Source organism: Pygocentrus nattereri, chromosome 3 (assembly GCF_015220715.1).
Source record: "Pygocentrus nattereri isolate fPygNat1 chromosome 3, fPygNat1.pri, whole genome shotgun sequence".
Taxonomy (NCBI): Eukaryota; Metazoa; Chordata; class Actinopteri; order Characiformes; family Serrasalmidae; genus Pygocentrus; species Pygocentrus nattereri.
In genome coordinates, this window is record NC_051213.1 from 44,394,108 (window position 1) to 44,415,360 (window position 21,253).

General features: G+C 41.5%; 1 protein-coding gene across 3 annotated transcripts in view; it reads left to right on the plus strand.

Annotated features, from left to right (window-relative positions):
- The first annotated feature begins 427 nt into the window (after positions 1-427).
- The window catches only part of LOC108429970 (zinc finger protein 480-like), a 28,093-nt gene continuing 7,267 nt past the window's right edge, over positions 428-21,253 (plus strand). The window contains exons 1-2 of one of the 3 annotated variants that reach the window (XM_017702073.2): positions 428-807; positions 13,999-20,115. In XM_017702073.2, the coding sequence (XP_017557562.2) occupies positions 14,071-17,841 (3,771 nt within the window). In that variant the 5' untranslated portion in view covers positions 428-807; positions 13,999-14,070 and the 3' untranslated portion in view covers positions 17,842-20,115. Of the gene's footprint in view, positions 808-847; positions 1,430-13,998; positions 20,116-21,253 lie in introns of those variants that run through there. The other 2 variants (XM_017702074.2, XM_037537225.1) reach the window with 2 other exon arrangements.

The window sequence follows — 21,253 nt, forward strand, 5'->3', positions numbered from 1 at the left end:
TAAATTAGTTATTATGTTGTTAAATGTTGGTTGTTTGTAACACATATATTTGTTTAGAAGTGTTTGTTGTGTTGTTTTGTGTCAAGGAGGGGCGTTATTGTGGCTTTATTATTATTGTTTTATTTATTCTTTTTTTATGTCACCATCGGAGAGAGGCCTGTGCCTGGTGGTCACCTCCCATATAAAGATGCCATCTCAATTATTATTTATTATTATTATTATTATTATTATTATTATTATTATTGTTATTATTATTTCGTTGAGGAGGTGCTTCCCGCATCAGTGTTGCTGCCCGCAGGTGTTATAATAAATGCAATGCGGGAAATCATGGCAAAGCAGGTAATAAGTGATATGAATATTTTCGTTGTCCGTCATCTACGTAGTAAATTACGTAAAAGCAGGTGTGCGCGCTGTTCACCGCTGGTTTCTCCTCCCTCGTAACTGCCGTAGGTAAACGGAGCGCCCAGACTTCCAGGACTATTCCAGCGCGGACTGAGGGCGCTTTCAACACATGTAGCGATGGATTTTTCCCTTTCTTTTCGGCTGGAGTGCCCCTTTAACCCCACTTTCCCCTAACCGGGTTCAGTCCGAGAGCTTTTATTTTGAAGACACGGACACCCGAGAGAGAAAACCCGCTAAAGCTGCTGCTGCTGGCTACCCACCCAAAGCACAGCGAGGAAGGACGGGGCAGCAGACCGTGTGGCTGTGCTTTCCGCTGACAATGTGCGGCGCTCAGCTGGAATTAGCGCCTGTTGGAGCAGCCTGGCTCGAAAGGTCCGCAGTCTGGAGGCTGTAGCGATGGTCCAGGTAAGCGTCGCTCGTTTATTAGCCCGTTGTTTTCGGCTGGACGAGCGCGTAGCCGTGGCAAGCTAACCGAGCTAACCGTCTGCCTCTTGGGGCTCCTGGGCAGCGCAGCGAGGAGCGACGGAGTTCAGATGTGCGGCCGTCGTTTGAACCCATAAAAACAGCTTTGGTTGAGGAGAAATACGACGTGCACTGGTTATTGAGCAATTTTCTCCACTGGGACGCGAACAGCGGTCAGTACCGGAAAGCGGAGGCCTGCACCACTGGGCCGGGAGCCATGTCCAGCGCTCGGGGTGTTTTCTCCGTATTATTTCCTCTTAGCCACATCTTGGACCTTCACAATGAGGAACCCCAACGCGAGACCGTTTGCTCTGGGGGGCCCGAAACCCCCTTTTTTTTGTGAAGGCCAAAAATGATGACCGCGTCCAGAACCGCAGACTGCCACACTGGACCGTCTGTCAAAACAGCACACCGCCGATCCCAAGTCCATTCATACAGGGAGGGCTGTAGTGCAGCTGTCTGGGCTCCTGGACGCAGCTTGTGTAGTTCATTCCAAATGTTGAGGCACTAAATGGACCTAGAGGCATGACATTTGACACGATGTGTCCTGAAACAAAGGGGGAAGGTGAGTAAATAAGATCCAGGAGTTTACAGAGATTCTTTCTCAAAATATTACATGCAACCTCCCCAGAAAGCCCCCCCCCCCCAAAAAAAAGAAAAGTATGTGTATGTATTAGTTCTTCATAATGACTTAAACTAATTTGCATCTAGAAGACTTCCTATGCTTCGATTGTAGCCCGAGATGACCTGCCTTTCTTCAAAAAGATGCTTACTATGTATAAAAGTCTCCCAATATACCTCAGATTGGAAAACGCAGCCGCCAGCCTTTAGATGCACTAGAGCTCATATGGGGTCATATGACAAAAATGCAACGTCACAATATTTTTTCTGATATCGGACAAACTGGAATGGACGAAAGTAGATAACGTTTAAAAAATGTTATCAAATACGATAAGCCACGTTTCATACTGTACAACACTAAATCCAATTAAACAGGAGTGATTATGCCCTTTTTATAATCAACCGTTAAGCTTGAAAGTGTTTTTAGGTACTGTGATATCCAAAGTGGGCTCACAAAAGCACGCAGTGATAAATATCGTCGTATTGCCCAGCTCTAATATACCTGGGCATGCACTACATGTACCGTTCTCATGACTTGGTGTCCTTATGCAACGGGAGACTCGAGCATTGCAAACAATTTGCTCACACCAGCATCACTGTAGGCAAAATTTTCTAATAGTTGTTCACTGCAGTGACGTGAAATCTGTCAGGAAGTATTCGGAATCAAAGGGGGAAGTGAGAAAATAAGGTCTAGGGGTTTACTGACCTTCATGTACGCGTCCCAGAAAGAAGGCTTTGGGCCAGACGAAGAGCAAAGGAGCAACCCCAATGTGGGGCCACTGTCAACTTGGTGGTATGGCAGAAGATATAAGCTAACAGGACATAATGATGGGGGGGGAAGTGCTGGACCTGGCTCCTGACCTACATGTTCGTTATTCGCTGGCTGATTGATCCTGCTGTGGTCACTTCAAGTTACACGTCGTCGTTTTTGAATGGCTTTCTATGCATACGCTTTGTTTAACGATAAAGTTCTTACAGACAGGTAATGTGTAGTACACTGGATGATGTCATCTGGCATTAAGAAACCTCAAGGCACTTTGAGTGAATGGTTGAAATTGACATTGGGCATTTTTACTGTGTTTTAGATGTGTGCATACAGTATCTGAAAGCCATGATTGCATATTACACTTCCTTTAGTAAAGGCAGTGGTCGCGTATAGAACTGGCACGATGAACCACTTGAATGCATGAATGGCTCTTTACATGGTTCATTGGTTCTTCTCTGTGATGGAAAGCCTGTTGTGTGTGTGTGTTTCTTAAATGTTCTATTGTTATGAGCTTTAGAGCCTGTTTTGATACTGGAATATATCCTTGGAATGAATGGAAAAGGTTTCAAAAGTAGCTATTAATATTAGTAATAACAATAATAATAATAAATGGTAATTAAGTACAGTTTTTGCACAGCTAGCTTGATATTTAATTAAGTGACTGTTATTGTCCACACATTTCACCTCTGCATGTAACCGTGCAGTGAAACACCACATACAGACTGGTGAATTTACACACACACACTAGGAGGCAACGATCACACTTGCCTGGAGCAGTGGGCAGCCCTATCCACGGCGCCTGGGGAGCAGTTGGGGGCTATGTGCCTTGCTCAAGGGCACTTCAGTCACATACTGTTGGCCCAGGGGATCACACAGGTGCTCTGAAACCAGGATTGGGAAACATAAAAAAGGGAAATCTGGATAAATTTAATGTTAAAATCATTATTTCACATTAGTACGTTGTGCATACAGTTGCAAAAACAGCTTTTTTCTAAATTTATTTGCTTGATTGCTTTGCTTTAATTATTGGAATTATTGTAAAGAAAAAATGTTTACAGTGCAAAAATAGTTTCATGCACTACTGTCGAACTTGTGACGTCAGTAATTATTAACTAGCTAAATTTAAACGTAATTGCTAAAGACAGTGAGATAAAATGCAAATTTGGTTGAAAAACTCACTTTAGCTGTAACATCTGTTGCATCTGAGTACTGATACCTAGTCTGACACGGTCTTATGCAAACATTTGCACATCCTTGGTCAGAAATAAGTAACGCGTCCTCAACAGAGGACACACTTCTGCAAATTTTAATGTGCGGTTACTGGCTATTTGCTGATTTTAACTAATGGGAAGAACAGTAAAACCTAAAATATGGCCCGTGCAAACGTTATGGCTCATTTTGTATTTTATGTTTTATTAATTTTTTTCCATCAAACCACTCTGACCACTCTGAGTTTGTTTACACAGTGACTTTGAAAAATCAGTGGAATTCCCCTTTAACCCTGAGCATAAGAAAATAAGTGAGGCATGGATTTATTTGTTTAAACAGCATTTAGTATGTAAATGAATAATAGTAAATAGGGAAACGGCTCTGAACCACCGAGGCACAGGCCCTACTAGAAATCTGAAGGCATTCTGTGGTATCTGGCACCAGAGCGTTAGAGGCAGGTTCTTCTAAGCTGCAAGGTAGATCCACCGCAGATTGGGCTTGTGCTCCAGCACATCCCACAGATGCTTGGTTGGATTCAGCGATGAAACGGTTACTGGATTCCCTGTAAACCACAGTAAAATTCCAGAAGGTTAGTATTACTGTTTCACATTTTAATCTTCATTAAAACTGTAGTCAAAGTGTGAAAAACTCTCATGAAATACAATCCAGTATTTGTTTTTATAAGAGCGCAGAGGGAAACTCGAGGAGAGATGGTCAACCCGGCTTCAGAACATGCAGAAAGAAATTTGCTGCAGAAGGTGATAACCCTTCAAATCTTAAGTCATCTTCGTGACCTTCACCCACTACTTTAGTGGATGCGTTCTGACGAATTATGCTACCCTCCCAAAACGTCCTAACATAGCGCATATTTAGAAGTAGCTCCGTATATAAACCAGTAGGATGCTTTGATGGCTTAAGCTACCTTTAATCAAAAAAGCCTAACAGCATTTAAACTATGAAGCTGAATTCGGCTTCTTATTCAAATTTTCCCGTTTTTATTTTTATAACTTCTTGCTGTCATCATGTTTCAGCAGCCAGAATGTAATTTCTGTACCATTTAAGGTGGAACAGGAAAACTTGAACAAGAAGCCGGAGAATAGGAAGCCTCATATCAAATCTGCTGGTTTGATAGTCTAATGTCCTTATCAGAAAATGTTACCAGCATTAAGACAAATTATTCAGAAACTGCATGAAATAATAAAATTAATTTTAAAAGGAAAAAAGCTCCCCTCAAATGAGCAGAAAATGTTTTATGATCATGCATATTTCTATATGCTTACAATTTACTGCTGAAAGCTAAAAAAAAGGATCTTCTTTGTATTTTATAAAAATAATTTTTACAGAGCAAATCACTGAAGAGATGCCGTCTGTTTATAGTTCATGGCTCAGATTTGTGGGAAAATGGGTCAAATTTCAGTAGAAAAATGACTTCAGAGTAGTAAAGAGTTCAGCTTCTTTTATTATAAGGGTTTAAAATGACATCACCATCTACAGTGGGGGAAGTAAATATTTGATACACTGCCGATTTTGCAAGTTTTCCTGCCTACAAAGAATGGAGAGGTCTGTAATGTTTATCGTAGGAACACTTCAACTGTGAGAGACAGAATCTAAAAAGAAAAATCTAGAAAATCACATTGTATGACTTAAATAATTAATTTGCATTTTATTGCATGCAAAGTATTTGATAAAATAAATAAACAGAACTTAATATTTGGTACAGAAACCTTTGTTCGCTATTACAGAGGTCAGACGTTTCCTGTAGTTCTTGACCAAGTTTGCACACACTGCAGCAGGGATTTTAGCCCACTCCTCCATACAGATCTTCTCCAGATTTTTCAGGTTTCAGCGCTGTCACTGAGTTTCAGCTCCCTCCAAAGATTTTCTATTGGGTTCAGGTCTGGAGACTGGCTAGGCCACTCCAGGACCTTGAAATGCTTCTTACGGAGACACTCCTTAGTTGCCCTGGCTGTGTGTTTCGGGTCATTGTCATGCTGGAAGACCCAGCCACGACCCATCTTCAATGCTTTTACTGAGGGAAGGAGGTTGTTGGCCAAAATCTTGCGATACATGGCCTCGTCCATCCTCCCTTCAATACGGTGCAGTCGTCCTGTCCTCTTTGCAGAAAAGCACCTCCAAAGTATGATGTTTCCACCCCCTTGATTCACGGTTGGGACGGTGTTCTTGGGGTTGTACTCATCCTTCTTCTTCCTCCAAACATGGCGAGTAGATTTGAGGCCAAAAAGTTCTATTTTGGTCTAATCTGACCACATGACCTTCTCCCATGGCTACTCTGGATCATGCAGATGGTCACTGGTGAACTTCAAACAGGCCTGGACATGTGCTGGCATGAGCAGGGGGTCCTTGCATGCCCGGATTTTATTCCATGGCGGCGTAGTGTGTTACTTACGGTAATCTTTGAGACTGTGGTCCCAGCTCTCTTCAGGTCATTGACCAGGTCCTCCCGTGTAGTTCTGGGCTGATTCCTGACCTTTCTCAGAATCATCCTTACCCCACGAGGCGAGATCTTGCATGGAGCCCCAGACCGAGGAAGACTGACAGTCATCTTGTCTTTCTAATAATTGAGCCAACACTTGTTGCCTTCTCACCAAGCTGCTTGCATATTGTCCTGTAGCCCATCCCAGCCTTGTGCAGGTCTACAGTTTTGTCCCCGGTGTCCTTAGACAGCTCTTTGGTCTTGGCCATGGTGGTGAGGTTGGAGTGTGATTGATTGAGTCTGTGAGAGCCAGAATTCTTGCTGGTTGGTAGGTGATCAAATACTTATTTCATGCAGTAAAATACAAATTATTTATTTAAAAATGATACAATGTGATTTTCTGGATTTTTAAATACATTTTTTTATAGTTGGAATGTTCATAAGAAGACAGTTACAGCCTCATACGACACCCACCTTCTGAATGTAGCTTATGAAATCTGAAAGGTGCGTTTTGGAGCCACCGGTGGTCTCAAGGAGTTGAAGAGGTTGAATTAGCTTATCAGTAGGGAAGCCGAAATATTAAACCGAGTCTGTGTTGAATTACCATTTTAAAAATATGATAAAATGTTTGTACGCTTTCTCGTTTGAGCCTCTCAAGGCTACATGGTGCCAGTTTCAATGTTATTGCACAATTGAATGTTTTTCCATTGGCCAAGTGATTTCAGTTTAAGTAGTTTTTTTTTTTTTTTTTTAACATTTTCAGCAATTTTAAGTGCTGCAACAATGCTGATAACCATGTTAATTTTGAGCACTACAGTTGTGATTTCCACACTGTTACGTGTAGTAAGATTGAGATCTGAAGAATTAGGGTTTGTTCCAAGGCAATACCTTCAACTTTGTCATGTTCCTCAAAAAAAATCCATAAACTATCAGTGTCTCAATTCAGGGGCTGCGTCCTTTGGAGGCTACATTTTAAGGCTGATTGTGTAACATTGGGACTAGGCTGTCCCATCTTGAAGGCTCCTTCATATGTGGCTGAGAAATGTCCTCCTTTTCCATGGCAACAAAAGATCCAATGGGTGGATCCTGTGCCAGGCAACACATCTCAAGGTTCACTGTGTGCTGGCGAGGATTCGAGAACATGGCTGTGTCAGCAGAGGAGCGAACAGCAGCTAAGGAGGCACTTTGACATATAGAAGTACTGAGTTTAAACTGAGGCCAGTAGCTAACCAGACAAATGTTTAAAAACACATCTCCAGCTCCAGGGAATAAAAAATAAAACAAAACACAGTTTTTGGCTCCATCTCTAAAGACCTTTAAAAGAAACCGACAGGAGCGGCTTTCGTGATGCAGCGGTAAGGATCGGAACAGAAAACCCACTGTAGGGCAGACCGTCGCATTTTGGTTCAGCCTTTGAAGGACACGCCTTCATAGACCGCGTCCTTCAAAGGATCCAGCCCCTGAATTGGGACACGCTGAGTATGCGTAGTGTGGTAGGATGCTTTTATCCTGCTGAAAGAGGACATCGCCATGAAGGGGTGTACATGCAACAATGCAACTTTTTTTCCAGAACCGTTCCAAAAAGTGTCCCAAAGTCAAATCTGACAGTCCAAAATATGAAACTTCTTTGTTTAGATTCCATTTTGTCTTTAGAATTAGTTTGTATGTGTAGTGACTGAGAGTACGTCTATCAAAAGGTCTATAAATAAATGTATTTTGTTAGAAATGTTTTAAAATGTCACATTCTTCGCAAAACAAATCGCTATAAATTAACCGTGCTCAGGTGTTCTTGCAACTACTGAAATGTTGCTGCTCACCTGTATAGTAACACTGATGTCGTGGTGGTGTGTTGGGGTGTGTTGTGCTGGTACAAGTGGATCAGGTACAGCAGTGCTGCTGCAGCTTTTAAGCACTGTGTCCACTTACTGTCCACTCTAGTAGACACTCCTACCTTGTCAGTCCTCCTTGTAGATGTAAAGTTAGAGACGAGAGCTCATCTGCTGCTGCAATTTGTGTAGAGGTCATCCTCTAGTCCTTCATCAGTGGTCACAGGAGGCTGTTGGCTGGATATTTTTAGTTGGTTTACTGTTCTCAGTCCAGCAGTGACACTGAGGTGTTTAAAAACTCCAGCTGCACTGCTGTGTCTGATCCACTCAGGCCAGCGCAACACACACTAACACACCACCACCGTGTCAGTACTGAGAATGATCCACCACCCAAGTAGTACCTGATCTGTGAGGGTCCATGGGGGTCCTGACTGCTGAAGAACAGGGTAATAAAGTATCAGAGAAACAGATGGACTACAGTCTGTAACTGTAGAACTACAAAGTGCAGCTATGCAGTAAGTGGAGCTGATAAAATGGACAGTGAGTGTAGAAAGTGGGAGGTGGTCATAATGTTATGCCTAGCATAATGTACTATATCTGTCAGATATAATTAATTACAGCTTGAGATGCAAACAATTGTTGATTAGTGATCTCTCACGTGGCCAGAGCTAAGCATTTTAGGTACCATTCATCTTCCCCATGGAAAAGGTTGCTGACTCACCTGTCAGTAGAACTTAAATCTGGCCTGAAACGATGGTCCGAACTTTAACACGGCCTGAAAACTTTGTCTGAGTCTCGCCCGACGCAACCTGACCCACAGCACCAAGTTATGACTATGAACCTAACCTGAGCCTGACCAAATTCTCTCTGAATCTGACTGAACCAGCTCATCACTTAGTGCCAAGGAAGACTGATAGCTAGTCTATAATTACTGTGTAGCAACATAAGACATCTTTAGGGCATCGATAAATGAGATGTGTGACCAAATGAAACGATGACGTTTTAGTTAAAATTCTGCTTCAACAAATGTATTTATGAAGTGATGCCTTTAATTTAATATTTCTGGCCAAAAAATAAATATATACATTTTTGACTGCATTAAACTGTTCTCGCCTTAATATGTTCTTCACATTTTCTACATCATTCAGTTGTTGATGTGTATACAAGTCATTCAGAGTGACTTCACTGAATTATACAGAAATGTTGGCCTTTTAAGGTAATGCCAGTAGTGCGGGAATAATTATTAAACCACCATGCCCTTATTAAACCATGATCCATATGCAAATATCTTTATTACATTGTTAAAGGAGTTTAAAGTATTTAAAGAATTTCCACTGATTTTTCTGATTTCATAAGCTCAGTCATATGGTTTGATGTGAAGTGGTACACTGTGGAGAAACTGTCTCAGATTTCTTTACAGTGGTGATGGTAACAAGGGGTTGTGATGTCTACAACCCAAATGTTGGCATTTTGTGGTTTAGATGTTAAACCAGTGAACCTACATGTGTTTAATGTAATGTTGATGATGGTTAAACAGTGGTAAATCTGGAAAAGATTTCTCTGGGGACTTCTTTGCCGTACAATGCCCTGCACGTGCCTTCTGTGCAATAGATGTATATAAAACAATGTTTTAGGCCAAAATCATCTCAATCAGTCATGAAACAATGTCTCAAATTGCCTCCCAGCAAACATTACTCACAGCTTTTAGAAGCATTAAACTCTGAGTTGTCTGGTTCCTATCAAATCCACTTTGGGCACTTCAGACTGGGCCTGTTTACACTTTGTGATCAGATCACATTAAACTCCCCCAGAATGCATGGTGTTCAAATTACGATCAGATCAACCAATTTACATTTGGAGGTGGAGGAGGTCCGTTCAATTTGCCTTTGTCGTTAAACAATTGTTGTGTTGTACAGTATAATGGAACTCTGTTAGGCTCCTTGTCTAGCGCTAAATGATAAAAATTAAATTTATGCTAAAAAATATTCAAAAATACAAAAAGACAGGTGGATAGACAGTAAATACAGATATGAGCTTGAACATGAATTGTAGGTCAGAAGGCAGAGAGAATTTAAAGTGCAAACTGTAGTTACTATAGTATAATAAATATATAGTCTTTGAGTCATTTGCAGCTTGGGTTTTTAGTTTGTAATTAATTTGAAGTGGACAGTATGTTGGTAAACCAGGACAGGCGTTCAAATTATAGTGAGTGTGCACAACATCACAGATACTATATTCACAAAATGTATAGTGCAGGTAGCTTAAAATTTGAGTAGATGTTCAAGTACATGGTACAAGTACGTTCGAGTTCATGGAGCTCAGTGTATACATACGCTGAGTAAACGGTGTTCATGTTTTGGTTGGCATTGTTGGTATGACCAGTTTAACAGCATGTGGGTAAAATCTGTCCTTGAATCTGTTTCTTTTTTTTTTTTTCTTCAGGCTCTAATGTTCGGGTACCTCTTTTCGGATGCAGGATGAGGTTGAATTAGGGAGTGGCAGGGGTGTGTTGATGTCTTTCCTCTGACATCTTGTATTGTACATACCCTGTATGGGTGGGAAGGCAGCTGTGGTGATGTGCTGGGTTCACCACACTCTGCGGGGCCTTACATGTAGCAGCAGTAGTGTTGCTATACCAGACTGAGGAAGCTTGTTAGGATGCTCTCCACAGTGGATCTGTATCTGTAGAAAAAGCAGAGGAGCTGCTGTGGCAGGTTGACTCTCCTCAGCCTTTGAAGAAAGTGGAGGTGTTTTTGACAATGTGTGATGTTTTGAGTGACTAGATGAGGTCCCAGGCTATGTGAACACCAAGGAACTTGAAACAGCCCACCTTCTCCAACCCTGTCATATTAATGCTTTTTTTTCCCCTCCTGAAGTCAACTTTTGACTCCTTGCTTTTGCTACCGTTGGGGAAAGGTTATTGGTGTTGCACACTCTGTAAGGAGCTTCATTTCATCCTTATACCCCTAAAACTTGAAGGTGTTGGAGCTTGTGATACAAATGTATGATGCATGAGATGATGGATTTCTGTGGCATTGGGATGATGGTTGTGGCTTTAAAGCAGGCAGGAGCAGTAGACTATGCCAGGGAAATGCCAGGGACGAAGATTTCCGTGAAAGTGGCAGCCAGCTGGTTGGCAAACGTTTTCAGGACCTGACCTAGAATGCCATCTGGACCCGCTGCTTTCCAAGTCGAGACCCTCATCAGTGCACACCTCACCTCATCTGTAGCCAGCATGAGTGTTGGCTCCTCTGTAGAAGGGGGGCAGGGCAGTCGTGGTTAGCTGAGCCTGGGCAGTGGTCTCAAAGCAGGTGTTCGGTTCAACAGAGAGGGAGGTGCCTGTGGTTGCCGAGTTACCGATTTTGCTCTACTAGCCAGTGATTGCTTGGATCCCTCATCGCATGTGTCGGGTATCCAAACTGGTATTGGAATAGGCTGCAATTTCTGCACTGTACTTGAGGTTTGCAACTCTAATGCCAGCCTGTCAACCTGATGCCAGGTTGTGTGTGGCAGCTTTTAGTTCCTCATTGTTGCCAATATTTGAAGGCTGCATCATGTGCTTTCAGCAGACTGCGGACTTCACTGTTCGTCCATGGTTTTTGGTTTGCAAATGTGAGAATTTGCTTTGTTTGAGTCCTGTAATCTTCACACTTGATGAATCCAGTGATAGATGGTGCATATTCATTTACATCAATCAGAGAGTCATTGTTAGTCAGTACACTGAAATCAGTCCTGTAACGTGGACTCTGGCCCTTCAGGCCAAACACACAAACTGTTTTAATTTTAACCCGATTCCACAGCTGTCGGTATGTGGGCTTCATTAGTAGAGAGAGATGGTCACTCTTGCTGAATGGAGGCCGGGGGTTGGTGCTGTAAGCCTCTTTCACTTTTGTGTAGATGTGATCCTATGCGTTTTCCCCTTATGTCGGCCAGGAGATGATGGAACGGCAGCTAAGCATCTCTTTGTCGAGGGATGTAAACATCCGCAACAATAACTGTCATAAATCCACAAGGAAGGCAAAAGGATCTTCATCTTACTGTCATGAACTTCAAATCAGGAGAGCCGAAGTGTTCAACAACAGCTGAGTTGGTGTGCCTGTGGTCAATCACAAACGCACACAGTACACCGCCCTTTGTTGTGAGTGATTCAGCTACGCAGTTTGTGCGGAATCTGATATGCTGTCTTTGTACTATTTTCAATAAAATATAGGGTTTAAATGATCCACACGTCATTGCATTTTTTTTCTTAGCAGCCTATCAACTGTTGAAAATGAGAAATTTGATTGAAAAATATTTGTCCGTTTTGAATTTGCTTGGCAACAGGTCAGTAACATGATTGGGTATAATATCCCAGAGAGGCTGAGTCTTTCAGTCTGTGAAAGATTGCATGATCAGGTAGTGCAACAATTCAACAATAACCTTTCTCAACATGAAATAGCAAAGGACATTTACTTTTTATCATCTACAGTTGTAAGATCGTGAAAAATAGAAAATTGTCTATTGTGGTGTAAAAACAACCAGTCCAAAAGTAGTTTTGTCAGCTTATTGGATGAAACCACTGGACAAAACAGTTTTATGATGATGAAGAAATATCTGAAAAATATCAATCAAGACAAAATCATGCTAAATATGAAAAAGTTTAACAAAGATGAAAGAGAATAAATGAAATAGGCTTGAGAGCCATTAAAGAGCCCATCACCCTAGTAAAACTGAGTGTGGACTCGGCTGCGCTCTTTCTCCCATCTAGGCCAAGACAATGAGTTAAGGCTTCTCTCTCAAAGTCCTCCAGTCCGAACTAACCTATGTTTTCACTATATAATACCCCTGCGTATCTGACGTGGCCTCTTGGCCCAATCAGCATTTGCCATGAGACAAGCACTCACTTTCCATGGCCTACACAGACGAGCAACACCGACTGCACACTCTTAAGTTTTACTCCCCTTAGAAAACATGCATTGTAATACATACAGAGAACTCTTGACCTTCACCTCCTGACCGGGAGCATGTGATTCTAAACCAAGGGAATACCCCCATGGAGATGAACTCTTAACTGGGAACATATGATCTAAAATGAATGTTCATGGAATACCCCAGGCAACACCCAATCTTCATACTACCTAAAGCTAAAGATGAAATGTGGTCAGTTGAGGTGAAAGGTGTACCTGTGTATGTGAGTATGTCTGTGTGTGGTGATATGTAGGTGTGGGTATGTGTGTGTGTGATGTGCAGACTTGGAGCCTAATTGTACGTGACATTCTCCCGTTAGCTTGATAGAGCGACCATGGACATCTGCTTTGACTTAGATTAGTTCGGTACACTGATTCACGTATATATATGAACTTTAAAAACACTACTGTAATGATTTTATTTCTGATTCTTTAATACCATTGAATAACATGTAGTTGGATGGGCAAGACCCCCGTATCTTACACAGTTGTGTGATTGTATATGTTTGCTTTTTATGCAGGAAAAGTCCAGTCAGATCTCAGTCATACTGGAGACACATTTTAGTGAAAAGCGTAAATAAAATCTAGAAATATTAAACGTTTCACGAAAATACGTCTCCAGTGTGACCAGATGACATCCGATTGGACTTCCTGCTTAAAAAGAACAAGCTGTTTCCATTTTACAGTTATTTACTCTTTTCCCCCATTCCAATATGAGTCCACTTAGACACTTTTAATTGCCTGGAGGGCATGAATGCACTAGAGATAACTTTAACCTCATGTATCCTCCGTCTTTTGTTTTCTTGTTAAGCCAGTTAAGGACATTTGGTAACTTCATTCAAGATGTATTTCATTCAGTAATAGATTTTTTTTAGCTTTATTTTGGTATATAGAAAATGATGTTTATACTGGCAAGTGTACATTTCACCTTCCCCAGTATCTAAGGTGTACTTCTCTGAATCACAGCTTAGGCTAATACATTTCAGTTGCAGACCTTGTGAGTTGTGGTGAGAATTCTGGATGTTACATTAGATTTGATGTCTTAACATTTGTGACAGGACAGTAATTATTAGGCTAGATCAATCCTTCACACCCAAATATCCTAGCTTTTAAATCTGATTACCCATTTACTTTATCAGTAAGCAGTCAGAGCTAATAATTCTAAAACAATATTAAGGGGCTTTCTACCTGTAGCTTTGCTTTTGGAATGAAAAATGGGATGTGATTTTTTTTTTTTTTTTTTTTTTTTTTTTTTTTTTTTTTTTTTTTTTTTTTTTTTTTTTTTTTGCTTAGTTGCCTCACTGATTGACTTTCTCTGTTGTTCTTTTGTAGGATGTGTACAAGAATGGTGGCAACTGAGTAAACAACACTGGCATCGACACTGGCTTGCACGGGCATCGCAAAATGCTTGGACTTCAGGAAACAAAATCTGCTGGAACTCCTCCCAGTAAAACATACAGCTGTGTGGCATGCTCTGCCACTTTTAATGGTTTATCATCTCTCTTGGTGCATCAGGCTTCTCATGCCAGTGAAATCTCTGACCAGAAAGCAGCAATGTTGCCAACTTGCAGTCACTGCAGTGGCTTGTTTGCAAGTCCAGAACTTCTTCAAAAGCATCACTGCGTGGTATTACCCCCTCCCGTCACTCAAGATGTGTATGCTTGTGATTGTGGGGAAGAGTTTCATGAACTTGAGGCCATCCAGGAGCATAAAAAGATACATGAAAGTAAAACACATGTGAAGATACAAGAGACAAGTAATGAGCAGTCTGAAACGATTGAGCAGTCTGAAACGATTGAGCAGTCTGAAACGAATGAGCAGTCTGAAATGAATGAAAAATCTGAACTTACCGAACCTTCAGAACTTGCTCAGATGGACTGCCACTCTTCCCCAGTTCCCTCTAATGAGAACTCACCTTCTCTTTGCACTGATGAGTCACTTCATCAGAACACACAGACTGCTTCAGAGGAGTGCATATCTACTTCAGATTCTCATTCTGTTCAGAACACCATATCAGAGGTACACCATGATGAAGGATCAGAGCCATCTGACTTAACTTCCCCTCTGGTACTCACAGAAGCACAAGACCAGTCCTTAGAGAATAAAGTTGAGAATGTAACTTCTGAGAATACATGTGTTACTGACAGTGAGCAAACACAAGAAGAAAGTCAAGAATCGAGTAATAAAAAATCGCTGCTTAAAATGCTTGCATCTGCCTACATGCATTGTAGGCAGCCAGCTCAAAAGCAGTCAGAGCAAAGCAAGAGGACCTTACCTCCACGGAAAGTTTCACCAAGGGCACCAGTGCAGGCTCCAGTAATGTCAGCATCAAGCTCTGGGTATTTCATTAACCAGTTAATACAAAAGGTCACTAAATATGGCCCTGATAGAATGGGGTTCAGACAATCAAGCAACATGCTTAGTGTCAAGCCTGTCAAGAAAAAAAAAAAGAAGAGGATTGTATCTACAACCAAGACACTATACCCTGTGGTTGCACTTGAGACCTGTCAAAAGCTTGTTAGAGACAATATTGAAGGGAGGCATCAGTGCGGTCTTTGCCGAAGAGTTTTTCAAGATGTGGACAGCTTGATAATGCATCATGCTTTGCACAAGAAAGAAAGAGTCAAATTTTGCCGCCGTTGCCGACAGTATGTGATAAGTGTCATTTCCGTTCCACATAACCACATCTGTGCTAGCTCTGTTGGATTTTCCAGACATTTTACATTGCTAGCGTCAAACAGTCCTACAATGCAGCACTCTCGGAAGTTATTCCATTGTACAAAGTGCAATCGGAGCTATACACGGAGACACAGACTTAACAAGCACAATTGTCAATGGCTAGCCTCTCTTAAGCACTCTGCTGCTGGAGTCCAAAGTGATGACAAGGTCAGCAATTTCGAGGAAGATTCTAATACAGAAAAACAAATCATGTCAGTACAGCAGGATTTATCATGTCAAGTAAATGTTGGTGTGAACACAGGGGTCCTTAAACTGGTAAAGACTGAGGAGCTCGATACTGATTCTTTGTTGGAGGGAAAGTATCAGACAGGGTTATCGGCAAAATGTCCCCCACTTAATTCTGGACTTCATATAGGATCAGCTAAGAGTTTCCCACCCTTTCGTCCAAACGTTTTCAAATTCAGTTCAGTACAGTCACGAGAACTTGTTCATTCATTTGCGCCTACAGCTGCACAAGATGAAATGAGGCCAGGAAGTGACACTGAAGCAGGTGAATCTTTAGGAGAGAGCCAGTGGACTGTGCCTTTGGATGATGCTGAAATAGATGTGATGGACGTTGATGAAGAAAAACATGATGATTTAATGGAGGCACCCAAGGACAACTCTGATGAGGTGGTTGTCTTAGAACCCACCGTGAAGTCTCCAACCAGTTCAATACTGTCATGTAAAGATTTTCAGGTGCACATTTCTCCTGGTGGTGTAAAACGTTTTTCGTGTAATAGATGTCAGAGAACCTATTCCCGACGTTTCACCGTGAAGCAGCACCTTAAGATTTGTGGTGCAAGAAAATTAATGGAGCAACATTCTTTTGGAAAGGCTAATATCATTGCACTAAAGAAAAAATTTCCGTGTCCCAATTGTGGTACATCATTTACCCGCAAAGACAATATGAACATGCACCGAAAGAGGTGTCAGTCAATGAGAAGTGCAGGCACTCTGGAGGCGATTAAGTTGTCTGAGAAGAAAAACCAAGCCTCCCAAGAAAACATATTTGTGTTGCCTCCAGTTTCAAAGAACCAAGTCACACAAGAGAGCAGTAACAATAATTCTGGAAGTGGAAACTGGGGGATTATGTCATTACCATCTGTGCTTCCCAGAAAAGTTACTTGTGAGTGCGGTGTTGCTTTTACTTGCCCCAGGCTTCTGTTTGAGCATCTGCAATTGCATGCGATGGAGTCCTATATTTGTTCCCATTGTGGAGAAAATTTGCAATCTTGGGCTGAGTTTGAAGCACACCAAAAATTCCACACACAAACTTCAGTGCAGAAAAGTGAGCAGAAAGTGTCGCAACCACAGCAACCTCAGCTTCAGCAGGTGCCACGTTTTCAATTGGCAGTGCAAAATCAGAACAACCAGTCACGTTTAAATCACAGACCTCTCGCAGAACCATGTGTTTGCCACAGATGTAAAAAGGTCTTCAGAAGACGGAAATCTTTGCTGAGACACCTGAGGTTGAGTTGCAGAGGAGATATTGCAGGTCAAAACAAGCACTCTTGTTCTCGCTGTGGTATGACTTTCCAAAGTCCATTAGCCCACAAGGTTCACGTTCAGGGCAACACTTGTACACCTTCTTTTAAGCCTATCCGCTGCCCAGTGTGTGTCCGCTGGTTCAGTTGCGTGGATGGACTCAAAAGACACTTGGTCTCACATAGCCAACAAAAGGTTTTGACGTGCCAGATCTGCGAGCATAAGTGCTCAAGCCACGAAGACCTTGAGGAGCATAAAAGGAGGGTCCATGGCGCAAAGGAAGCTGCTGAGTCACCTACTATTCAGTCTGCCCATGTTTCACAAAGCAACCCATCAAATGCCTTTCAGTGCCAGATATGTCACCGCAGTTACTCAAAACTCCAATCCCTGAAGGATCATCTAAGGAAAGTCCATCGACCGCAAGGTCTAAAACCAGGAGAGCCCAAAGTTGGTGGACTTCAGTCTTTAGTAGGGACTGTGCAGCAAGGCCAGTCCAAGCAGTTTCAGTGTCACATTTGTTCACGTACCTACCCAGATATTCAGTCCTTGAAAAATCACAAGAGGAGGGTTCATCGTATTCTAGGAAGTGGAATTCAGCCATCAAAAGGATCTCTACAGCAAAGCCATTCCAATCCGTTTCAGTGTCACATCTGTTCACGGAGCTACCCTGACTTGAGGTCCTTGAGAAATCATAGAAGGCGAGTCCACCGCATTCTAGGTGGTCTTGAGATGTTCAAAGGAATTGTTCATCAAACCCAGGGCACCCCTTATAGGTGTCAAATTTGCCAGCGGAGTTATCCAGATGTAAGGTCATTAAAGAACCACAGAAGGAGGGTGCATCATATTTTAGGGGATGTGCCGGAGTCTGCAAAAGTGGTTGCTACAGATGTGGAACAGTCAGAGGTTAAGTCGGAGCCTCTTGATGTCACTCTATCTCCAAGTACAGCTCCTGAGACTGCAGTACAATAAGCGAGCACTGAAGATCATTTCAGCACAATGCTAGATTGACTCTTTGACACACTTAAAGTAGAGGAAAAGAGATCATTTTTAATCTCTTATCAGTACTAGTTAATGGGGAATCCCACTGAATTTATAGTTTTTGCATAAGTAAATCTGATGTGAAATGCATCATTTTAGAGAAAAATTAAAGTCACAGTTGATCATAGCAGTGGTTAAACGAACCAGGTGTCTGATTATAATGTCTCTAAAAACTACTTCACAGGAAACTGTTACATGAAATGGTTACATGTGCATTGTTTGTTCTGAGATTGTTTTTTTTTTTTTTTTTTTTATCATGGCTTTGTGATAAGACAAAGATTTTTTTACTTAAAAAAAAAATCAGTTGTGGCAGAGAGGTACATGCAGAAAGTTAAAGAGCAAAATGGAACAAGTATTAGAAAACCTTAGTTTAATGAATTTACCACTATAAGGCAGAGTCAAAAGAATGTCAGTGCACTTCTGGAAGGGCCTGATTTCGTGGACGTTTTTGGGACCACCTCTTGCATCATATTGACATCACCTACACAGTTTCAGAAAGAAGGTGGGCTTGATGTTTAGGTCTCAAATGCAAATTCAGTATCATACTGATATGATATCGGCAGTGGATAATTCACTCACATCTTCGGAAGACACGTCCTTCACAGTTTTGAGCAAGTTCTCTTTGAATCTTCTTTCAACATGCTCACAAATATTAGATACATCTGTTCGTTGAAGGGTTCCAAAGCACAGCCAACCTGAGTTCTTTGTGTGCATTTACACATTTCTGTCAGAGAGTTCTCCAAATCCTCTTAATTTACATTGTGTAGCTTCAACATTGCTATATTTTAGAACAAAACAGATGATGTCTTTCTGGATAGTCACTGAAGTGACAACTTGGGCCATTTCAGCGTCTGAAGTCATGGTTGAGTCATGGTTTCTTCTGCATATGTGAACACGCCAAACGAACTCGGACCCCTCTAAACGGCCCTCCGTTTGTAGTTTGTTTTGTGGTTCGATTGATTTGTACATTGTGAAAACAAAATGGCCCCAGTCCGATTTAGCTTTGCCTTATAGTGAAGACCTGGAGGCTCACCGTACACACAGCCACAGTCTTCAGCGCTTCAGCAGGTAAAACATTTATAAGGTTCTACTCAGGATAAAGTCTGTCCGTGGTCTAAGACAGACAACAGTGCCGACATAGTAAAGTGATAAGATGCGAGAGCTCGTGTGATTTTACCATGTTAGAGGCTCGAGCTGGGCACCCAATGTAATTTCCAGCTGTTTTCACTCTGAACGTTGAGCGAATGAAACTTCTCCGGGTGGCGCTTCAGTGAGGTGCACAGACGAAAACGGAGCCCACCACGGCAGACCCCCAGGGCCATTTTTCCAATTTTCCGCAATGTACTTGGGCCAATCGTTTCAGCGCAGCCAATAGAGCAGCAGGTGGATCTGGTGGTTCTTCTCATCACCTGCTAGGTTGGATTTATCAGCTGCTCACCATGAGTGGTGTGGAAGGGGTCTGAGCAGGGGTCTGAGCTCTAATGGAGTTGTGGTCTGAAATAGAAGTGGTCAGAGATCAAAGGACCAGAAAGTAAACGGAGTCCTGTTTAGAGTTAACAAGAACTGGGGTCATTTGCAGTTGGTTCCCTTCCAGGTTCACTTGAACAGAACTTGGTTCGGTTCTTTTAAAAAATGAACTATATGTGAAAACAATGTAAAACACTAGTAAATTATTCTCAATAGCCATATTTATATTTCATGGATTGATTATGCAAAAACTTTTAAAAAGCAGTGGAATTCTTCTTTATGTGCTAAGACTGTGTATAGTGGGATTTGTGTACCCCCCCCCCCAACTCTCCCATCTTCCATCTCCCCATCTCCCCAAGGGTTGGAAAGTAGTAGTTATAGATGCAAGATAGTTCAAAAGTAAATGATAGTTAAAAAAAAAAAAACTTTTCTGTACTCGTTTCATTGTTAGTTCCAGGTGCTTACCTTGTCCTGTAATGTAAAAATCTTTGTCTCTACCTTTCTTTTACCCCTCACCCTCTCTCTCTCTCTCTCTCTCTCTCTCACCTGATAAACATCTAAAAATAAATTGTTGGCAAATGCATGCACAGCTTTTTATAAAAAAAAACATTGCATTGTAGATAAAGGTTTTGTTTGTAATTTCGGTGCATTGTCTGTATCGGACACAGTTTTAATGGAAACGTTTAGAAGCGTTAGTTCCTCAATACTGTATCAATAAATACTGTGGTGTTCTTCCTTTCTTTTTGTTCTGAGTTTGATTTAGCATATTTAAATTGTTTCCGATCATCCAATTCAATTTTAATACAAGATACAGACAACATGAGTAAACACACACTACTTTTAAATCCATTCATTGAAGATGAAGATTTATTACAAACCCATTTCACCCATGTGAAAAAGTAATTTCCTCCCTAAACCTAATAACTGGTTGTGCCACCCTTGGCAGTAACAACTGCACCCTAAACATTTTTGATGACTTGAGCGGAGGAACTTTGGCGTTTTTGGTCGTTTAAGGTCAGTGGAATTCAAGTCGGGGCTTTGGCGCCGCCACTCCAAAGCCTTAATTTTGTTTCTTTTGAGCCATTTAGAGGTGGACTTGTCTTTGTGGTTCAGATCATTTTCCTGGTGCATGATCCAACTAAGTTTGGATTTAGGTTGTGAACTGACGAGCAGACTTTTCTAATAAACAGCTAAATTAATGGTTCCATCAATTATGACCAGGTCCTGCAGAAGTAAGACAGCCCCAGACCATCACACTACCAGCACCATATTTGACCCTTGGTATGATGTTCTTATGGTGGAGTGCAGTGTTAGCTTTATGCTAGATGTAACAGGACCTTCCAAAAAGGTCCACCTTCGTCTCATCAGTCAGCAGAATATTATCCCAAAGGTCTTGGGGCCCGAGCCTTGCAACTCTCCCACTGATGCAATTTATGCAAGGTGTCTATTAAATTTGGTTAACTGATTTTTATTTATTTTTTTAAATTTAGATAAGGAGGCAATAGTTTTCCTCATAGGCCCAGATAGGGTGAACAGCATTTTTCCGTAAGTAAATGAAATCATTTAAAAACAGGATTTTGAATTTACTGGGTTACCTTTGACTAATATTACAAGTAGTTTGATGGCTTGAAACGTTTTAGTGACATATGCAGAAGATAGAAGGAATTGGGAGGGGGCAAATACTTTTTCATAGCCCTGTATATGTACTTTATGCAATTAAATTTGTTTATATTTTCTTATATTTAAAAAAAATCTCATTATGTACACATGTACCTTGCAATGTACCAAATTATGTTGGGAAAATAAGTTAACACATCTTCCATAGATATTCCATATATATGCACAATATCTTCATTTGCTGAAGCCTGTGCAAAGG